The sequence below is a fragment of the Syzygium oleosum genome, unplaced genomic scaffold (genome assembly GCF_021117445.2).
Source record: "Syzygium oleosum isolate NSW1041296 unplaced genomic scaffold, Sole_v2.1 Sole_v2.64, whole genome shotgun sequence".
NCBI lineage: Eukaryota > Viridiplantae > Streptophyta > Magnoliopsida > Myrtales > Myrtaceae > Syzygium > Syzygium oleosum.
The window spans coordinates 732761-749384 of record NW_026607548.1 but is presented as its reverse complement, the minus strand read 5'-3'; the positions used below and the strand labels follow the sequence as shown (position 1 = coordinate 749384).

Genomic DNA, 16624 nt, shown 5'->3' with positions numbered 1-16624 from the left:
GTAGTAATCTCTTATAGTAGCATTCAATAGGAATCCCACCCCAAGACGTAGGGTATACGAGTTTGATATATTGTTCGAGCATGGACTAAATTGAACATTTACCAATAGTTCGGAGACTATACCGACCAAATTAAAGGTACAGAAAGGACATTATACATTGGATACAAGTTCAGAGATAATTTTCCATCTAAAAATAAGTACACTTGATTAATTTGTTCTTATAAAACATGCCAACGCGGCATATTTTCTCAATAAAAGAGAGATTCTATATAAAATTTCTTATCTATTTATGTAATCAACAAAAGGTCAACTATTTCTAGCGGTTGGTTTTTTCTCACTCTTGGAGTAAATGTTAGTAGTTTGTTTTTGGATTAATATCACGAAAAATCTCAAATTGGTACGCTCGTAACAAATTTACTTCAAACTAATTTTTTGACCACCAAAAACCTCAAACTGGTACACCCATAATAAATTTACCCTCCATTAGTTTCCGTTAAATTTTATTGTCAAATTGCTTTATCAGATGACACATGAAAGTTGACGGATATACAAGTTTGGGGTTTTACCCTTCGTTTGTCACATGTGTACTAATTTATGATTTTCCGTGATATTAATCCAATTTAACAGAAACTAATGGAGGGTAAATTTGTTACAAATGTATCAGTTTGGGGTTTTTGATGGTCAAAACATTATTTTAGGGTAAATTTATCGCGGATGTACCAGTTTGGGGTTTTTTGTGATATTAATCCTTTTTTTTTTTCGCAACTCAATTGAAGAATTCCCTCATATGCATGTACTTATCTATTGTTTTTTGCCCAATAATAATCCAAGTCTCTAAGGTTTAGGAACACCCATATAAATACAAGTGCGCACACGTCTACTCCCTTTAAATACTTCTTCGTAATTAGCAGTTCGAGCTTTGCAAATTCATTGCGAAATTCATCTGCGGAATCTACGGATGCATTTGCGTTTGAATGCTGTTTACCAGGAGCACTTTCTAATGAAATCATTTTAAACAGAAAGGAGAGAAAGCAAAGAGAAAAGGTACGGCAAGTTGATGATGGGCCGATGCGAGAAACTCGGACAGGGAACATTTCCAAAGCAGCGGGGGGCACTGCCGCTGGATAACAAAAAGCTAGGAGAAATCCAAGGTCTGAATTAATTTCCTCCCTTTTTTCTTTTTTTCTCTTTCAAACCAATAATGATACTCCCTCATCATGGGCTCGTTAAAAGAGCTTTGTTTCTTCTTGCCTAACGTTATGATTCGGCAAAAGCGGGGCTAAGGCAATCGTAACGGTGCGGTTTTTATCAAAAGTCAAAATGATTGTCGCATGGAAAGTTGTACATCCATCGAATATAGGCCGGTGAGTAATAACATGAAAATTGGCGAGATTGTAATGTAATAATGTAATGCAAACGAAAAGGGGTTCGACCCACCCCCATAATTAAGTTCTCCGTCTCTCGCCAGAAAGAAGCCACCGGAAAAGTACACGAACGTTTCATATAATAAGGTAGCGATGTCCCCCATCATGGGGATTTTGAATCTGAACCCCCCTAGGTCTCTCCTTAAAAGGAGGTCTAAGCGGGATTCCGACTCGACCGACCTTTGTCCGTTTATAGTGTTCTCTCCCTCGACTAGTCTATTTAATCGAGCACTACCATACACATACTCGAAATCGGTCTACAAAAATGATATATATGGTAAATTACGTGTCGGACTTTAGCTAGGAGTGGATCCTTAAAGTGGTTTTGTTTAATCAAACGAGCCATACTCAACGACCCATTAATATATGCCCGACAAATAACTTAATATGCCAATTTAGTAATTTAATCGCAGCGTGCATAACGTTTCCCTACTCTCGATTTTTCGCATTAGAAGAACCCAGTAGTAGAAAGGTGGAAATCCAGATGACAACACCAAAAGGAGTTGCGTTTGCCCGTGCGAAGAATAAGAATAAGAATAAACCATATACCATACCATACCATATACCGGTTCGTAGGACCACTCTCTCCCCCCGCCACCTTTTTCCCTCCTGTTCTCGTTTTTAACGATTCCTGTTTCACAAGACTGTTAAGGAGATAAACACACTTCATTAATCACGGATTCACAACGTGCGATGCATCACCCAACTTGTTCTGTTCGTTAATAAAGCTTTGTTGTCTTCTTCGCTTCGCTTAATCCCCACTTCCTCTCCCCTCATTTTAGGCGTTCATGTTTCGCGTCAGATAATACGAAAAGCTGCTGGTGCTGCATCAAAAGCCTCGAACCCAACCCCATGTTGCGTCACTACAAAACAAAGTAAAACCCTCCGTCCATCCTCCTTCCTCTCTGCCCCTCCTCCCACTTTTCGCTTTTCACCGCCAGCAGAAAGCCCTAAAGCAGCCGGAGCAGCGGAGGAAAGCTCGCTCTGGCCGCCGTCTCCGACGTGGCAGTTCCAGTAACCGAGCTTTAGCAGTGGGTGTTCCGAGTGGACACGTGCCGCCCTCATGGGATGCAGCAGCTCCAAGCTCGACCGCCTGCCCGCCGTCTCCCTCTGCCGCGACCGGACCAATCTCCTCGAGGACGCGCTCCACCGTAGCTACGCCCTCGCCGACGCCCACGTGGCCTACCTCCACTCGCTCCACTCGTTCGGCGCCGCTCTCCGCCGCCTCTCCGATCAGTGTCCCCCCCGAGCCGACGGCAGGAGATCATCGGAGTCGCCCGCTCACGTCGCCGGCGCCGCGGCACCGCCCGATCACTCCCCCTCCTCCTCCTCCGGCTCGACCTCCTCGTCTGGCTCCCACATCCACTTCGATGACTCCGAAGACGACAACGACGACAGCACCGACAACGTCACCAGCTCGACCACTCCTCTTCTGGCGAGCGACGCCCGCGTCGTCGGCGAGCACGGCGATTACTACAATCCGGAATCGTTGAATCCGTTCTTCGAGAGATTCATGTCGATCAGTTACATGAAGAATCAGCCTACTCAATCCATTACTCACACTCTCCCTGTTTACGATCATTACAGCGACCATAACGAGACCAGTCAGATCTTTTATTATCGTTCTTCACAACACGATGGCCATTCGGTGTCCAAAGCGCCTCCGCCCCCACCTCCGCCGCCACCGAGCGACTCGACGTGGGACATTCTGAATTTCTTCGACGGGTACGACGGATACGCAGCGCCCGTTGCTAGTCACGACAGAGCGAAGGAAGAGAGCAAAGTTCTGAAGGAGAATACTCATGGAGATCATGGAGGTACTGGTGAGGGAGTGGAAGCAGGACACAGGGAGCACGTAAAGAGTAATTACTACGTTAAAGCGCCTTCAGTTTCGGTGTCGGAGAAAGTTGAACCAAAAGAGAAGTGCAGCTATTCGGCTGAACCGAAAGATGGCGGAAGCGGAAGAGACGTGTCCGAGATCGTCAAAGAAGTCGAAGGTCTCTTTAAAACGGCTTCGGAGTCCGGCGACAAGGTCTCAAGATTGCTCGACCTTGCGAAGTTTCGTTACCACCACAAAAACGGCGTCTACCAAGGTAATATCTGCGAACTAAAATCAAGGATTATTTGCGTGATCTTGATTACTTTTCTCAAAAAAGAAATTATTAATGGGAGTTCGAGCAGATAGTGTGTACACTCATCACACTAAGTCATCTTAATCATCAACCGGGCTACGTTGGATTATGCTAAAAAGGACAATCAAATCACATCGTTATCGATTCTGTCCCTCACATTAGTGAAGGGTGGAGTAACCCTACTTAACAAGTTCCTTAATGACAGTTCCGAGCAAGACGACGTTGCATGCGATAGCCACGTCGCGAGCAAGCCTCACTGCGAAAGCCGAGGGCGCATCTGCGAAAGGGGATGGGGACCGCGACGGGGATGCGGTGGTGGGCTCGCCGGGGAATTTCTCGGGCACCTTGAAGAAGCTGTGCATGTGGGAGAAGAAGCTCTACAATGAGGTCAAGGTTAGTCTGAAGGGTATCATCTTTTGTTATTCTCGCGTCAGTGTGTTCAAGTGGAGTTGCTTTTGAATTGAATCTCGCTTTGGCTTTTGCCCTTTTTATTTTCCCTTTCACTTTGCTTAGCTTTTCCTTTTTGTCATGCTTATGGGGGAGGTTTTCGCTTTTGTATTTCTTCCTTCGGCCATGCATGTTTTACTCTACATGGGTCTCCAGGCCAATCGTTGTCAGGTATTAAAGTTGTTAACAAAAGAGTGTACGAATGGATTTTGATGTTCCCCACAGTTTCACACTCAGGAATTTTGGTGGGTCTAGACTAAGATGCGAGGCGATAAATACGAATTAAATCTCACTTATTAAGTCAATCGATTAGGACCGATTAAAATCGGCGTGATCAATTATATTCTCGAGTTAAATTCGCATTGAATAAATCTTTTTACCATAAGAGGGTATTCAAGTTTTGCGTGTGGAGAGGATCAACCCGGGTAAAAAGCATATGTGGAATACATTGTTTTGCTTCAGTTTTCCTGGACATTCATGACGTACTAAGCTCAAAAAATGGGTTGACTCCGAGGTCAAACTGGCTAGTTTAGTTCCCATGTTATATTTGGTCTAAAGTAAACCCAATTAAAAAGGTGCTTAGGGCAGAATCTTGAATAAGAAAAAGCCACATATTCTTCTGCAGAATTAATCAATTTTTAATTTAGATTCCTCTCTTGGCTCTTACTTTATCCAGAAATTTATATGACGGGCTAAGATGAGAAAGTCACGAGGCTTTGAGGTGTTTTTGCATGTGTATATTTAATTAATAGAAGATAATACAATTTATTATACTACTTTTCTTATTAGGCTGAGGAAAAGTTGCGAGTAATGTATGGGAGGAAGTGTAGGGAGCTGAACCACATGAGCAACAAAGGCGCCGACGCGGGCAAAATCGACGCGACTCGGGCCATGATCCAGGCATTGTCCACGAAACTGCAGATGGCAATTCATGTCATTCACAAGATTTCAGTCAAAGCGAACAAGCTCAGGGACGATGAGCTCTGGCCTTGGATCCACCAGCTCGTTCATGGGTACATACATGTCTCGACTCTATTGCTCCTTCCAACTCTTACGTGTTTGGAAAATACTACTATTTAAACTCGTTTTATTAACTCAAAGTCAGTTGAGAACTTCGATTAGAATCTTCAAAAACGTGTCTTTATAATGTATATCCTATATCGTGATTGATTCTATTCACCGTACTTTTTCTTTCTTTCTGTCTCAAAGATGGTTGGAGATGTGGAAGTCTATGGAAGAGTGCCACAGGGGTCAGTACAAAGCAGTTGCGAAAGCAAAGAACTTGGATTCAATTTTATCCACCCCGAGACAAAATGATGCGGACCATCTTCAAGAGCTCGTCCAGATCAAGCTTGAGATTCAGAACTGGACCTTATGCTTCTCCAACTGGGTCTTTGCCCAAAAGGGTTGCATCAGAGCTTTAAATAGCTGGCTCATGCGATGCCTCCCGCACGAACCCGAGCAGACACCTGATGGAGTTGCCCCCTTCTCTCCCGGCAGGATTGGAGCGCCGCCAGTTTTCGTGATCTGTAACCAGTGGTCGCATTCTCTGGACAGGCTCTCTGAGAAGGAGGTTGTCGACGCAATGAAAGAACTTTCACTGACCGTCAATAAGATCTACGAGCAACACTACACGACACTGCAGCAGAAAATTACAGCAGACAAGGAAATGGAGAGAAAGGTTAAGTTCATAGAGAGGAAGGAGCAGAAGATTCACAAGGAGATGCAAGCCAAGGACCGATCTGCGGTATTGAAGTTTCGGCAAGATTCTGCTGCTCCCCTAAGCGCTCGAGGTGAAGTTACAACTGGGAGTAGCGCACAGTCACGTCTCAAGCACATTTTCAAGGCCATGGAGATTTTCTCAGCAGATTCCGTGAGAGCATGTGAAGAGCTATGTACACGCGCCAAAGAATACCCGCATTCTCGCCAAAGCTCAAAACGTTTCTGATCATAAAGTCTCCCAATGTCCCTCTATTTGGACACGTGAACAAAAAACATGTATTCTTATTGCATGCTTTTAGCTACGCTGACATAATAAAGCTTGCAGAGGGCAATATTTATGGTGCTCGTGCTTCAATAATATACAAAGTGGTATGGGAAAGAGGTGCTTTTATGAATGCTGTGGTTTTAAATTTTGGTCAGAAAAATTTGATAAAGTGGTCACCAATGGGGTACCGGGTAGAAGGGACCAACCGTAAATTCTGTGTGTTCGTTTCCTTCAATCTCATATAAACAAAATTACACGACATACAGCTTTGGCTTTTCCATAGATGGAGAGGCTCGTGAACTGTTTTCTGTCAACAGTTTCTTCCTCTTTAAGGATTTGAGCAAGCTTGTGGAGGATGTCAAAGTGGGTGGTGATGATCTGTTTTGCTCTTGTATATGCCCTGTCCACCAATTCCCTCACCTCTGCATCTACCCATCTGCAGTTGCCATCGAATAAGCCTTCTGGGTAGACATTTGCACGCGAAATACTATAGGTCTCAGCAGTTGCCATAGAATAAGCTTTCTGGGTAGACATCTGCCCGCGAAATACTATAGGTCTCAGCGTGATTCGGGTGGGTTAAAGTCCAATTGCTCATACTAGATAACTATGTAAGCACGTAAGCACCGAAAATGAAGTTGCTTCAATGAGCATGCACACCTGCTTACCCAAGAAGGGATTTCCACAAGGTCCACCAATGGCTGTTTGTCCAGTCTTTTTGCATAAAGTCATTGGAAGCTCCTGATGTAACATTCTCGGTCCCAAATATCACCTCCTCAGTGACCCTGCATAATAGAATTGCGAACCAGTCATCAGAATTGGCGACTTCAATTGGAGTGCAACGGCCATCTGATTCTCGAGATAGCTTCTTCTGAATAGCCCAGACTCAAGTCTCTCTTCACTTGGAGCAAAAAAGATACGACCTCAGGCTTGGCCACGGGGGATGACGGATATCTTGGCTACAGGGTCATATTCAGGCATCAGCGCACAAACTGAAGCATGCCCACCTCTGCAAAATTTTCATCATACAGTCAACAGCCATAACTACATTATAGCAGAGGTATAAAACAGGTAAAAGAAAAGGTTGTTGCCATATATACCATAATAAGCAACTAATTTCATTCTGCAAATCAGCCCCCAGTCAAACCCAGAGTTCACCGCGCAATCTTTTCAATGTCAACACCCTTTGCAAGTGACTTTCTTCAAGAATGCACCTGCCACGAAAAGGAGCTCAATCAGGAAACTGCTTGATAGTAAACTGAGGTCAGTACCACACTAGTGTTCCAGAGGTGTTCGGCAAAAGTTCATAGCCAATTCACCTTATTATTCAACTTTAGCACTTCAACTCCACTACTAAAGCAAAATAAACTGTCAACACCATTCATGTTACTCAAACCCATAGACCTCGCCCAAAATTGATATCACCGCCTTCAAGTCCTGAAAATACTTAGCAACAACATCTGATATGGCATCTCATACAAATATGCCAACGAAATAAAGCAACAATATAGCTAACCTGAAAGATCTTCACTCTTCCAGCAACATCAGGCCTGTCCCCGGTAACCTGCTGATCAAACCTCCCAGTTCTCAACAAAGCTGAATCAAGAACATCTGGCCTGTTCATAGCTGCCAATACTATGACACCTGAATTCCCCGAAAAGCCAACCATCTCAGGCAATAGCCGATTGATAGTTTGCTCGCTCTCATCGTTCCCTCCTCCAAGACCAGCTCCCCTCTGCCTCCTCACTGCATCAATCTCATCAATAAACGCAGTGCAAGTCGCTTTCGACTTTGCCTTCTCAAACAAGTCCCTGACTCTTGAAGCACCGACACCCACAAACAACTCCACGAACTCAGATGCCGCACATGAGAAGAACGGCATGCCGGCCTTGCTGGTCACCACCCTTGCCAAAAGGGTCTTGCCGAAAGGGAGTATTCATGCAGCCCAATATGACAGTCCACAAAGCAGCAAGCACACTGAGACCAAACCGAGACCAGATAGTGAATCCATATGTAACATTTGGGCCTAAAAGATGTTAACTCTTCAAGTAAATCATTCTTCCTTTCCTTTCCTTTTTTTTTTTTTTTGGTTTACTAATCCGATCATCGGTTTTTTTTTCCATCAATCCATCTTATTTTCAAATTTAAAATAACATCCTTCAAACTGTCGAAAACTGAGGCATGAGTTCTCACTATTGAAAGAGAGTCAACTCCATGAGTATAGATCAGATACGTCTATTGACCTTCTATAAGGTACCAAATAAAGCAACTCAAATAACTGCAGAAGCAGCACCTTTTTCGCATTATTAGGCAATTAAAAGATTGCTAAACAGAATGGTCCTTGAACCTCTCTAGGGTTTAATTGTTTGCAAGGAACCAGAGTACACTCAAGTCCTCGTTTTAGATTTTCTTTTTCCTTTCCATAATCTCCGAACATAGTGCTGAAGCTTTTCCAACGTGTACATCTGTTAACAGACAAATGGAAAGTACGCCTGCTTGATACAAACATGAGAACAGATGCCCAGAGCACTAGGTTTACCTTCAGAAGGTGGATGTGCCTTGAAGCAAGCAATGTTGAGATGTTCGTACTTGCCAATCAGCCAACGGATCCTGTGTGAAGAGAGGGAAGAGTTGGTCGCATATAAACATTAGCTGTGAAACTGAGTCCTCTTTGCAGCATAACATCCATTGAGATATTTAAACTCGATCAGCTGAGCATATAGAAATATATTGACTTGACTTCAGAAACTTGCGAACCCAGCTGAGAAGTGAGTTCTTTGAAAAAAAATATTCCAATTGGGATTTGAGGGACATTTAGCAGCAGTGGATCACAAATGGCAACCTTCGCCGCCTTATTTCAACACCATGTCGAGCTGGTAACAATTTGTCGCAAAGATAGGTGAATGAACATGATAATTACAATTAGCTCACGATTATATAGGTCTCAATAGAAGAAGAAATGGCAACGAAGACCAGTTTTTTGCCGATTTATTTTGTTTAAGCAAAAGTTCGATGCCATAGTCTTATCAAACAATCAGTAAGTATGCTTGAATCCTGCCAAATTATTTATTGAGCCACCTTTGAGAGACCCAATTCCAAAATAGCAGTAGGGAAAGCGTCGCGCATAGAATGTACCTGAGAGACATTACGTGAAAGTGGTGGCTCAGCCGATGTGGCAGGAACTGTACTGGCACTGGGCTGATTTGGGGCGACATCTGCCGTGCTGGCACTGAGAGCTGCTCCGCTTCATCGATGGCTCGGACAAGCATGAACTTGTAGGGGGATGACGAGAAGTTATAAAGTGGTCATAGCGAGGCAGATGATCTGGCGACAACACGACTAATGCAGCTTGAGGAGAGATGTGCTTAACATGGCACCAGGTGATACTGGTGGTGCTCGTAAAGGGTTGTAGTATTTTTTTGCTAGAATATGTAGGGTTGTAGTTGAATTGGTGGATAGATGGAAATAGCACGACATGAAATGACAAACAGTTTCAGCAACAACCATTGGAAATCAATCAACAGTCCTGCAATTTTTAGATCCAAGAAATGTTTAACAAAATTCAGAAGACTAATCATGGTAATAACAAGTAGCACATCATTATATGATTACAAACTCAGAAAAAAACTGCCTCTGGGTCCTTTTTTTTTTTTTTTGGTCACATTGGGTCTTTTCTTTTTCTGGAACAAACTTATAAAAAAACTGACTCTGGCAAGACTCAAATTTTATCTACCAACTTGTTAGTTTTGACTAAAAAAGTGACACTACATCCACATGTGTCTCACTCAACCAGACCATTGAGCTCAGTGTCAACCACATTGTCTGCTAAATATAGTCGGCAGTGGACTCCAATAAAACTTGTCTTCGATCCATGAATGGCGACCATAAGGCTTCGGCTAGTCGCACTAGACATAGCAAAGCATGTTATGGTGGTGTTCAGATTTGTGATCTAAGAGAACAACCAAATCAACTAATGATTGAGGCAATATTTGAGAGCTTAAACTGGGGTTTTACAATCCTCTGGACACTGGAGCTGTACTGATGATGCTATCTTGGCACTCTTCAATAAAACCTCAAATTATTTACATTTTTTTTGCCTCTTCCATGACTCCAGTCATAAGTCATTTACTTTAACAAAAAAAAGTTCGACCAAAAAAATATTAACAAAAGAGAGAGAGAGAGAGAGACTGTAACAAAACTGTTGCTGCTTTCTCCTCACTTATAAAGTTATCCTTTAGCTTTCACACTTCTTTGAAATTTTGTGACAACCTCAGGAGAAGCGGGTATCTGAGAAACTCAAAAGAACCAGGTTTTCGTATTTATCACTAGCTCCTTGTCCTCAGAACAAATAGACTTCAAAAACTCATAGATCAATGCTGCATGATATCCTGAATGCGAACTCAAAATTGTCCTACACTTACCAGCTCATCCAGTGTCATCAGGTTTGAACAGGAGACTGCCATCTTACATGAATTCTAAATCGTCTTCCCGCTGTTCCAGAACAATAGTGGCTAGAGCAAGTCTATATGCTGAAGACCTCATATTCCTGACTAAAACATATATCTCCCTTTTCCTCCGTTCCACAGACATCTCAGTCCACTGCTCCTCTCTAAGATGAGCTAGATAGTTTACCTCGCAAAAAGCTTCTGCTGTCGGCTTCTCGCTGAATAAGAAAAAAAAAACCATTATCGCATGCAGTATCACAACAGTTTGGAAGCATGTGCATTATATCCGCAGAAATATTTTTATGCCTTAAATTGAAATAATAGTTCAGGAAAGGATGTTCTCCAACCTTCCCCGAACGAATCCCGTTGTGACAAATCCAATAGGCCAACGGTGACTCTCTTTAGCAATTGGGTCCTCTGGCACTTGGATTTCCCATTCCCCAGGACAAACCTCTTTGAAGTATGATGCTGCGGCTGATTGTGGCATTTGTAGACCAATTTCATTGTCTTCTAGCCTGCATCAAGCGCAGCATACAAATCTGAAGCATACGAGAGAGAAAGAGAGAGATCCTCAAGGACAGATTCGAGAAGGCAAATTAATGGCATGGCAAGCAGAGGCTCATTTCAGATGAATAAGCTAGAACAGTAAAAAGCCAATAAAGTAAGTCCAAATCTTTGGATTGAGGAGATATGATGATAAAAAAGAAATGCTTCTATTGATGTCTCACCTTGCAAAGTTAACACCTTCACTTATTCCCTCATCCATCAGGAAAAACAAATCAAACCCTCTAAGGGTGAGTTTTTAAAAATTTCGAAAAGCAGCTTTGGCTTCTCAAAGTGATTTAGTGAAAGTAGGTGGCTGCTTTGGACTGTGGGCGTGAAATGCAGGCTTTGGGGTCAAGAATTTCTAAAGAATTTTTACCAAGCACCAAAATTTTCAATCAAAAGACTTGAATTTTGAAACTGCATTTCAAAATTTTCCCAAACTCTCAACATGAGAAAGATGTATTTGCACCCATCAAACTGGACTGGTGCAAACATCATATCCTCCTACTTTATATTCTCTAAAAACATATAGATAACACGGTCTAAGAAAAATCGAGAGATAATAACAACCAGACTGGATGCAGCAAACAATGATGAGAGAAACTTCTAGAAAAGTATGATAATAAAATTGAGAAAAGTAAAGACCTCAAAGCCCTTGATGATATATCAGTGAAACGAGGTGCACATACAATTGCTCCTTCTTCGAAGAAACCTTCCTTTAAAGCATGCAGTATCACCCTTAGGAAACCTAAGTCATGACGAGCCATGATTCGAGAGCTCCCATTTGCCAATCCGCCAACATTGCTCTTGTCCTTCAAAGCCTTCAAGAAACTTTTATCGCTTGCCATTTTGTGAGGAAATAAAAATGAATGACCACCGTAGTTATCTTCAAGGAAGCAGGTCAACTCCTTGTTTGTCCTGACTACAGAACCCCTAAAACCACACGTATGATCTTGGAGTCTGGATGATGTCACGCCTGAGCTACTATTTGTCAAGCTTGATGGAGCACTGCTGCTGCTTGTTCTTCTTTCACTGGAGATCAGAGTATCTACCCCAGCAGTATATGCTTTGTCAAAAGGGCAAATAGCACTCCATGGTGGTGGAATGGGAACTTTTAGAGCCCTGACTGCAGGAGGATGGCGCTCTGCTTTTGAATGAGAAGCAGCAGCTTCGATTGCCATAAGGGATGTATATGCATTGCAATCAGGATAATCCCATGGAAAGTAGGGCAGGTAAGCCTGCCAAATGACAATTGTATGCTACTATTAACAACCTACCATAGTAGATAACATATTTCATGCTTCAGAACTTACATTGTTTGCAATCCAGTGCTTCTCCCTCAAACCTATTGCATGAGCCCCCTTGGAAATAAGAGGAATCCAAAAGGCCTTCACCCAACTCAAGGGGAGTATGATTGACCATCTAAAAAGAACAAGACAATTATGAATTCATCTTTTATATGAAGAGCGTTCTACATGGCGTTGGAGAAAAATGGGAGTGGCAAATAATCATCACATGCACACACAGGCAGCCCATTGCAACCTCCTAAGGAGGTCCTTGAGCTTGGATATCCACATCAGAGGATTGTCTCATTATCGCCTTATGTTATTGCATAGACTAATTAACACATGAAACTACTTGACATTCAAAGCCATAATCCGGAAGAAGCTAAATAATCATTATTGCTGAGGATACAATAAGAGGAAAAAAGAAGACTAATAGGTTGGAAATGACAAATAGCTACAGAGCAGCTCCAGCACTTATCATTAATAATTTCTTTCATTGGACGATTATCAGATAAGCCAAGCACAAGGTCAAGATCTTTTCCAATTCAGACTAAAAGATTACATAAATTCTCCAAGAAAATCTCTCCAATGATGAATAAAAATGTAGAAAATCACATTACAGCTGCCTAGATAGGCGTGACGTACTTTCAAGCGAGCAAAAGATGTCCAGATTCCTCAAAGAAGAAATAAGAAAATAAAACAAAAGAAGAACCTATAGCAAGCCTTTGTGTAAAGAACCTCTGCAGCTAAGCATCCCCTTCATCGAGATGTCTTATAGAGCAACAGGCCAGAAACTAATCATGGCATCAAGAGATAAATTTAATTACCCTTTAAGACGGTCATCGGCACTCCCATTTCTTAGAAGCATTAAAGGGCAGGATCTTGAAGACTGCGACCTATGTAAAGAATTTGACATCCCGGAATTATAATTATCCAAGCACAAGAAATCCATACGCTTCTTATGCCTCTCCATGTGAAGAACATTCTCTTCAATTGGGGTTCTTATTCCTGAAGCAGCGTCCCACAAACCATGATGTGCCTGTGACAATAGGAGTAAACCTCCGCCTTTGTCCAAAGGTTGTGTCATAGATGGCTGCTTTTCAGTTGCATGTGATAAAACCCCATCAACTGTGCTAACAGCTATTATTTTTGAATCATTAACAGCTTCTTCATCCTTGTATTCCCGAGGGTCCTTGACCATAAGAGATAGAATTGCACGAGAAGGAAAACCATCCTCATTGTGAAGTAAGTCATATTCCATCTTCTTTTTGTCCTTACTAGCCTCGACAGAAGAATGCTTCTTCAACTGAAAAGGTCGTTCTAAAACGCTGCAAAACCAACCAGAACCATTTAGCCAACTTCAAATAAACAACTAGGAAACATTGGAATTATCACGCTCTTTGATAACTCACTGCTTTATTGGATGTAAAATCTTCTGAAGAAGCTTAAAAGCACCTGATCCCATAACTTCCAACTTTGTAAGATGACCCTCAAGCGAAGAGCAACGGATCAAACTACCCAATTCATCCATCTGCTGTGAAAGAAAGGAAATGATGAAGATGTAGAGAATCATTGCCATACCAGCCACTATTAATTGCTAGGAGCCCAATATTTTAGTGATTTAATAATCAACTTTGAAATTCTAGATTTAACAGAATGAGCAGGAAGTCTTGTCAAGTGGATTAAGTAGTTAGCGCAACACTTAAAATATAAAGCCAAGCATGGTGTGATTTTCTTAAACTTTTTTCCTTTTATATTCTTCCTTTCTTTCGGTAGAAGGGAGGGTAGGGATTTCAATAATCAAGGCAATAATCATAAACAGAAATCTGCTGCGACCTATAAGCTTGACTTTGACTCTTGGAAAAGTGAATATACAATTTTGCTACCACAAATGCCATAGTCCTAATGTACTTCATTGATAAATTGAGTGAAAAAACTATAAGAAAGTGATACCTCCTTTTGACATGCGCACTTTAGAGCATCATATCCTTCGGTAAAGCCTGATACATGTACCCATACCCATAGCCGACGTAATGGAACAGACCCATCGATATTCTCAGGTGCACCTTCCCCATTTAAAGCGCAATCCTGCTGAACTTTACCAGTATTATGCTGGTCCAAATGTCTCCACATATACATAACTGGAGCAATTGGCTTGGAAAGAGGTGTTTGAACATGATGAAGCTGCAAGACAAGACTTAAGAAGTTACTACAGTTGGATCCAAATTCATCATTCGTTTACTTTGAATTCTATTGAACTTATTTACCATAGCCCTTCCATATGTAACACCAGAAAGAATGGACTGAGACATGTCCATTGGATGAGCAGATGGAGATGGAACTAGTACTCTATCTAACACCGAAATCAAAGAATCCTGCAACCATAGAAAGTAATTACTAGTTTTATTATGATATTACTGAACAAAAGAGGAGACTGTTCAGTCCTAAGCTAAAACGATAATCAGTTTGCTTAAGCTGCTAAAGCTTCAATGCAAAAAGTTCTTTCTTATATGACATATATAAATCAGTTAACTAAAGTAACAATATAAACAAGAAATGCGCTCACATATACATAACGACACAAATTATGCAAGTTCAAAGACATAATATGCCACCTCTGGACCCTCCAACTGGACAGCAAAATGGTAACTAGCATCATGGATGACTACTCCTTGCTTATACCGCTTCAAGAGAGCTCTTGAACCCCTCCCTCTACAACACAGAAAAATAAAAATAAATATTTTGAAAAGTCTCGATGCGTATGTCATTCTATGGATTCAGATTCCAGTCGCGTCCATAAATAAACCAGTTTAAGAAGCGGAAAAAAGACAAGTTTCTGTAGACCGAACCCTCTAGGGGAGAAAAAACACCAAGCTTAACATACCCTGTCAATCACTCTAATCCGTTAAAAACAGTGTATCAAGTCATGATAATAGTGATGAAAAAGACAGCCAGATCACCTGCCCAGCAAACCAAGAGGAAGGTAAAAGCCCCACAACTTGGTCATAGTAAACCGCTTCGCATACCAAACATGAGTTCTAAGTCTACTAGTTCCATCCCCAGATGTACAGAAACCACTCTCGGGATTTTGTTTCAGCTCATTTCTGCACCGTACGCGTCGAGGAACTTTGCCTGGAGGTGTAGGATTGGGATCAGCACCAGCCACCTGTGAATCCTTTTGCTTCTTCTTATGCCTTCTGTTGGCCAGTTGGTTGTCATGGGCAGTGGTTCTCCTTCTCTTATTCCTTCGAGAGCGAAAATCATTGCTCAATCTGTTCGCTACGACAGAGTGTAGATTCTCAACTTCAGCAGCTCTAGATTCTGCAAACTTTCTGACGCTGAGAGTTCGAGGAGCCACTGATCTTTTACTTCCATCAGAGCCCATCACCGGCCACAAAATAACCAGAGCACTGTTACTCAGTTCCTGTCAAATAGTTTCGGATTTGAACTTCCAATTGATGTAAAAATTAAACAATGCTAAAAAAAATGATATCCCACATCTTATTTATACTGAAGAAATCATCCTCAAACTTATTACACCAGAAGCCACAGCCAGATGGCGAGGACGTAGTATATGTATCTGAAAACTATTGTTAACTCAACTTCGGACACACTACAACCTCCTAAAGCCGACAGCAGTTGGCCACTCAACAATGCACCAATTCACGACAATAACCTCGATATAAAGGGAAAAAACAGCGTCTAAATTTGCGGCATTCTCGCCATCGTTATGCACTCCAGAGGGACAAAAAGGAAATCCTCCTGAGAGAGAGGTTTGCAGGTAAGAGCAACAGGGGAATAAGCAGTATGATCATACATAATTCTGCCTCCTAGAATTGACAAAGTAAAAGCAATTGCAAAGAAACCGCACTGAAGCACGCTCAAATAGGGAAGCCAAGTAGAGAAGCGCAAGGGGCGGGGGCGGGCCAGGTATCACGCTCCCCGGCCCCATACCGTGCGGCAAACCACCGCCCCGCCATTGCCCCGTGCCCGACGGGCGCTCGTCTCAGCGGAGTAAGGCGGCGCCCCGCGGCGCACCGCCCGGCCCGCCCCTCCCCGGGACACATGGACGATTAAAATTAACAAGCTTTCAGAGGGCAAAGACTACCGTGGAAAAACAAATGCAGCTAAAACTTAACGACGGATTGGACTCAACACATAACCGAACCTGCAATGCTCGATAAGAGATCAAAACAGAGAGGTGAGAGGGCGGCATGCACGCACGGCCGCAATCGCACGGACGAGAAAACACACAGAGAAAGAGAAAGAGACGCTCGCACACTCCTCCTTGAGCTTCAGCGACAGCCGTAGCCGACGGCGAGGCGGCGAGAGAGAGATAGAGAGAGAGAGAGAGATGGAC

General features: G+C 42.5%; 3 protein-coding genes across 3 annotated transcripts; 1 reads left to right on the top strand and 2 right to left on the bottom strand.

The window, feature by feature from the left end:
• Nucleotides 1-2338: 2338 nt before the first annotated feature.
• On the top strand, nucleotides 2339-6068 carry LOC115664792 (protein ALTERED PHOSPHATE STARVATION RESPONSE 1-like). Its single transcript, XM_030586682.2, has 4 exons — nucleotides 2339-3517; nucleotides 3762-3949; nucleotides 4793-5016; nucleotides 5213-6068. The coding sequence occupies exons 1-4, from the start codon at nucleotides 2488-2490 to the stop codon at nucleotides 5949-5951; spliced, it is 2181 nt and encodes a 726-aa protein (XP_030442542.2). The 5' UTR covers nucleotides 2339-2487; the 3' UTR covers nucleotides 5952-6068.
• Nucleotides 6069-6194: 126 nt separating this feature from the next.
• Nucleotides 6195-8666, bottom strand: LOC115664801 (ATP-dependent zinc metalloprotease FTSH, chloroplastic). Its single transcript, XM_030586698.2, has 3 exons — nucleotides 8527-8666; nucleotides 7492-7964; nucleotides 6195-6335 (listed from the first exon to the last, which is right to left on the bottom strand). The coding sequence occupies exons 2-3, from the start codon at nucleotides 7867-7869 to the stop codon at nucleotides 6228-6230; spliced, it is 486 nt and encodes a 161-aa protein (XP_030442558.1). The 5' UTR covers nucleotides 7870-7964; nucleotides 8527-8666; the 3' UTR covers nucleotides 6195-6227.
• On the bottom strand, nucleotides 8154-16624 carry LOC115664760 (ribonucleases P/MRP protein subunit POP1-like). The gene is made up of 10 exons (XM_030586654.2): nucleotides 15225-16624; nucleotides 14880-14976; nucleotides 14532-14639; nucleotides 14218-14448; nucleotides 13677-13795; nucleotides 13092-13592; nucleotides 12292-12400; nucleotides 11624-12216; nucleotides 10780-10947; nucleotides 8154-10650 (listed from the first exon to the last, which is right to left on the bottom strand). The coding sequence occupies exons 1-10, from the start codon at nucleotides 15647-15649 to the stop codon at nucleotides 10452-10454; spliced, it is 2550 nt and encodes an 849-aa protein (XP_030442514.2). The 5' UTR covers nucleotides 15650-16624; the 3' UTR covers nucleotides 8154-10451.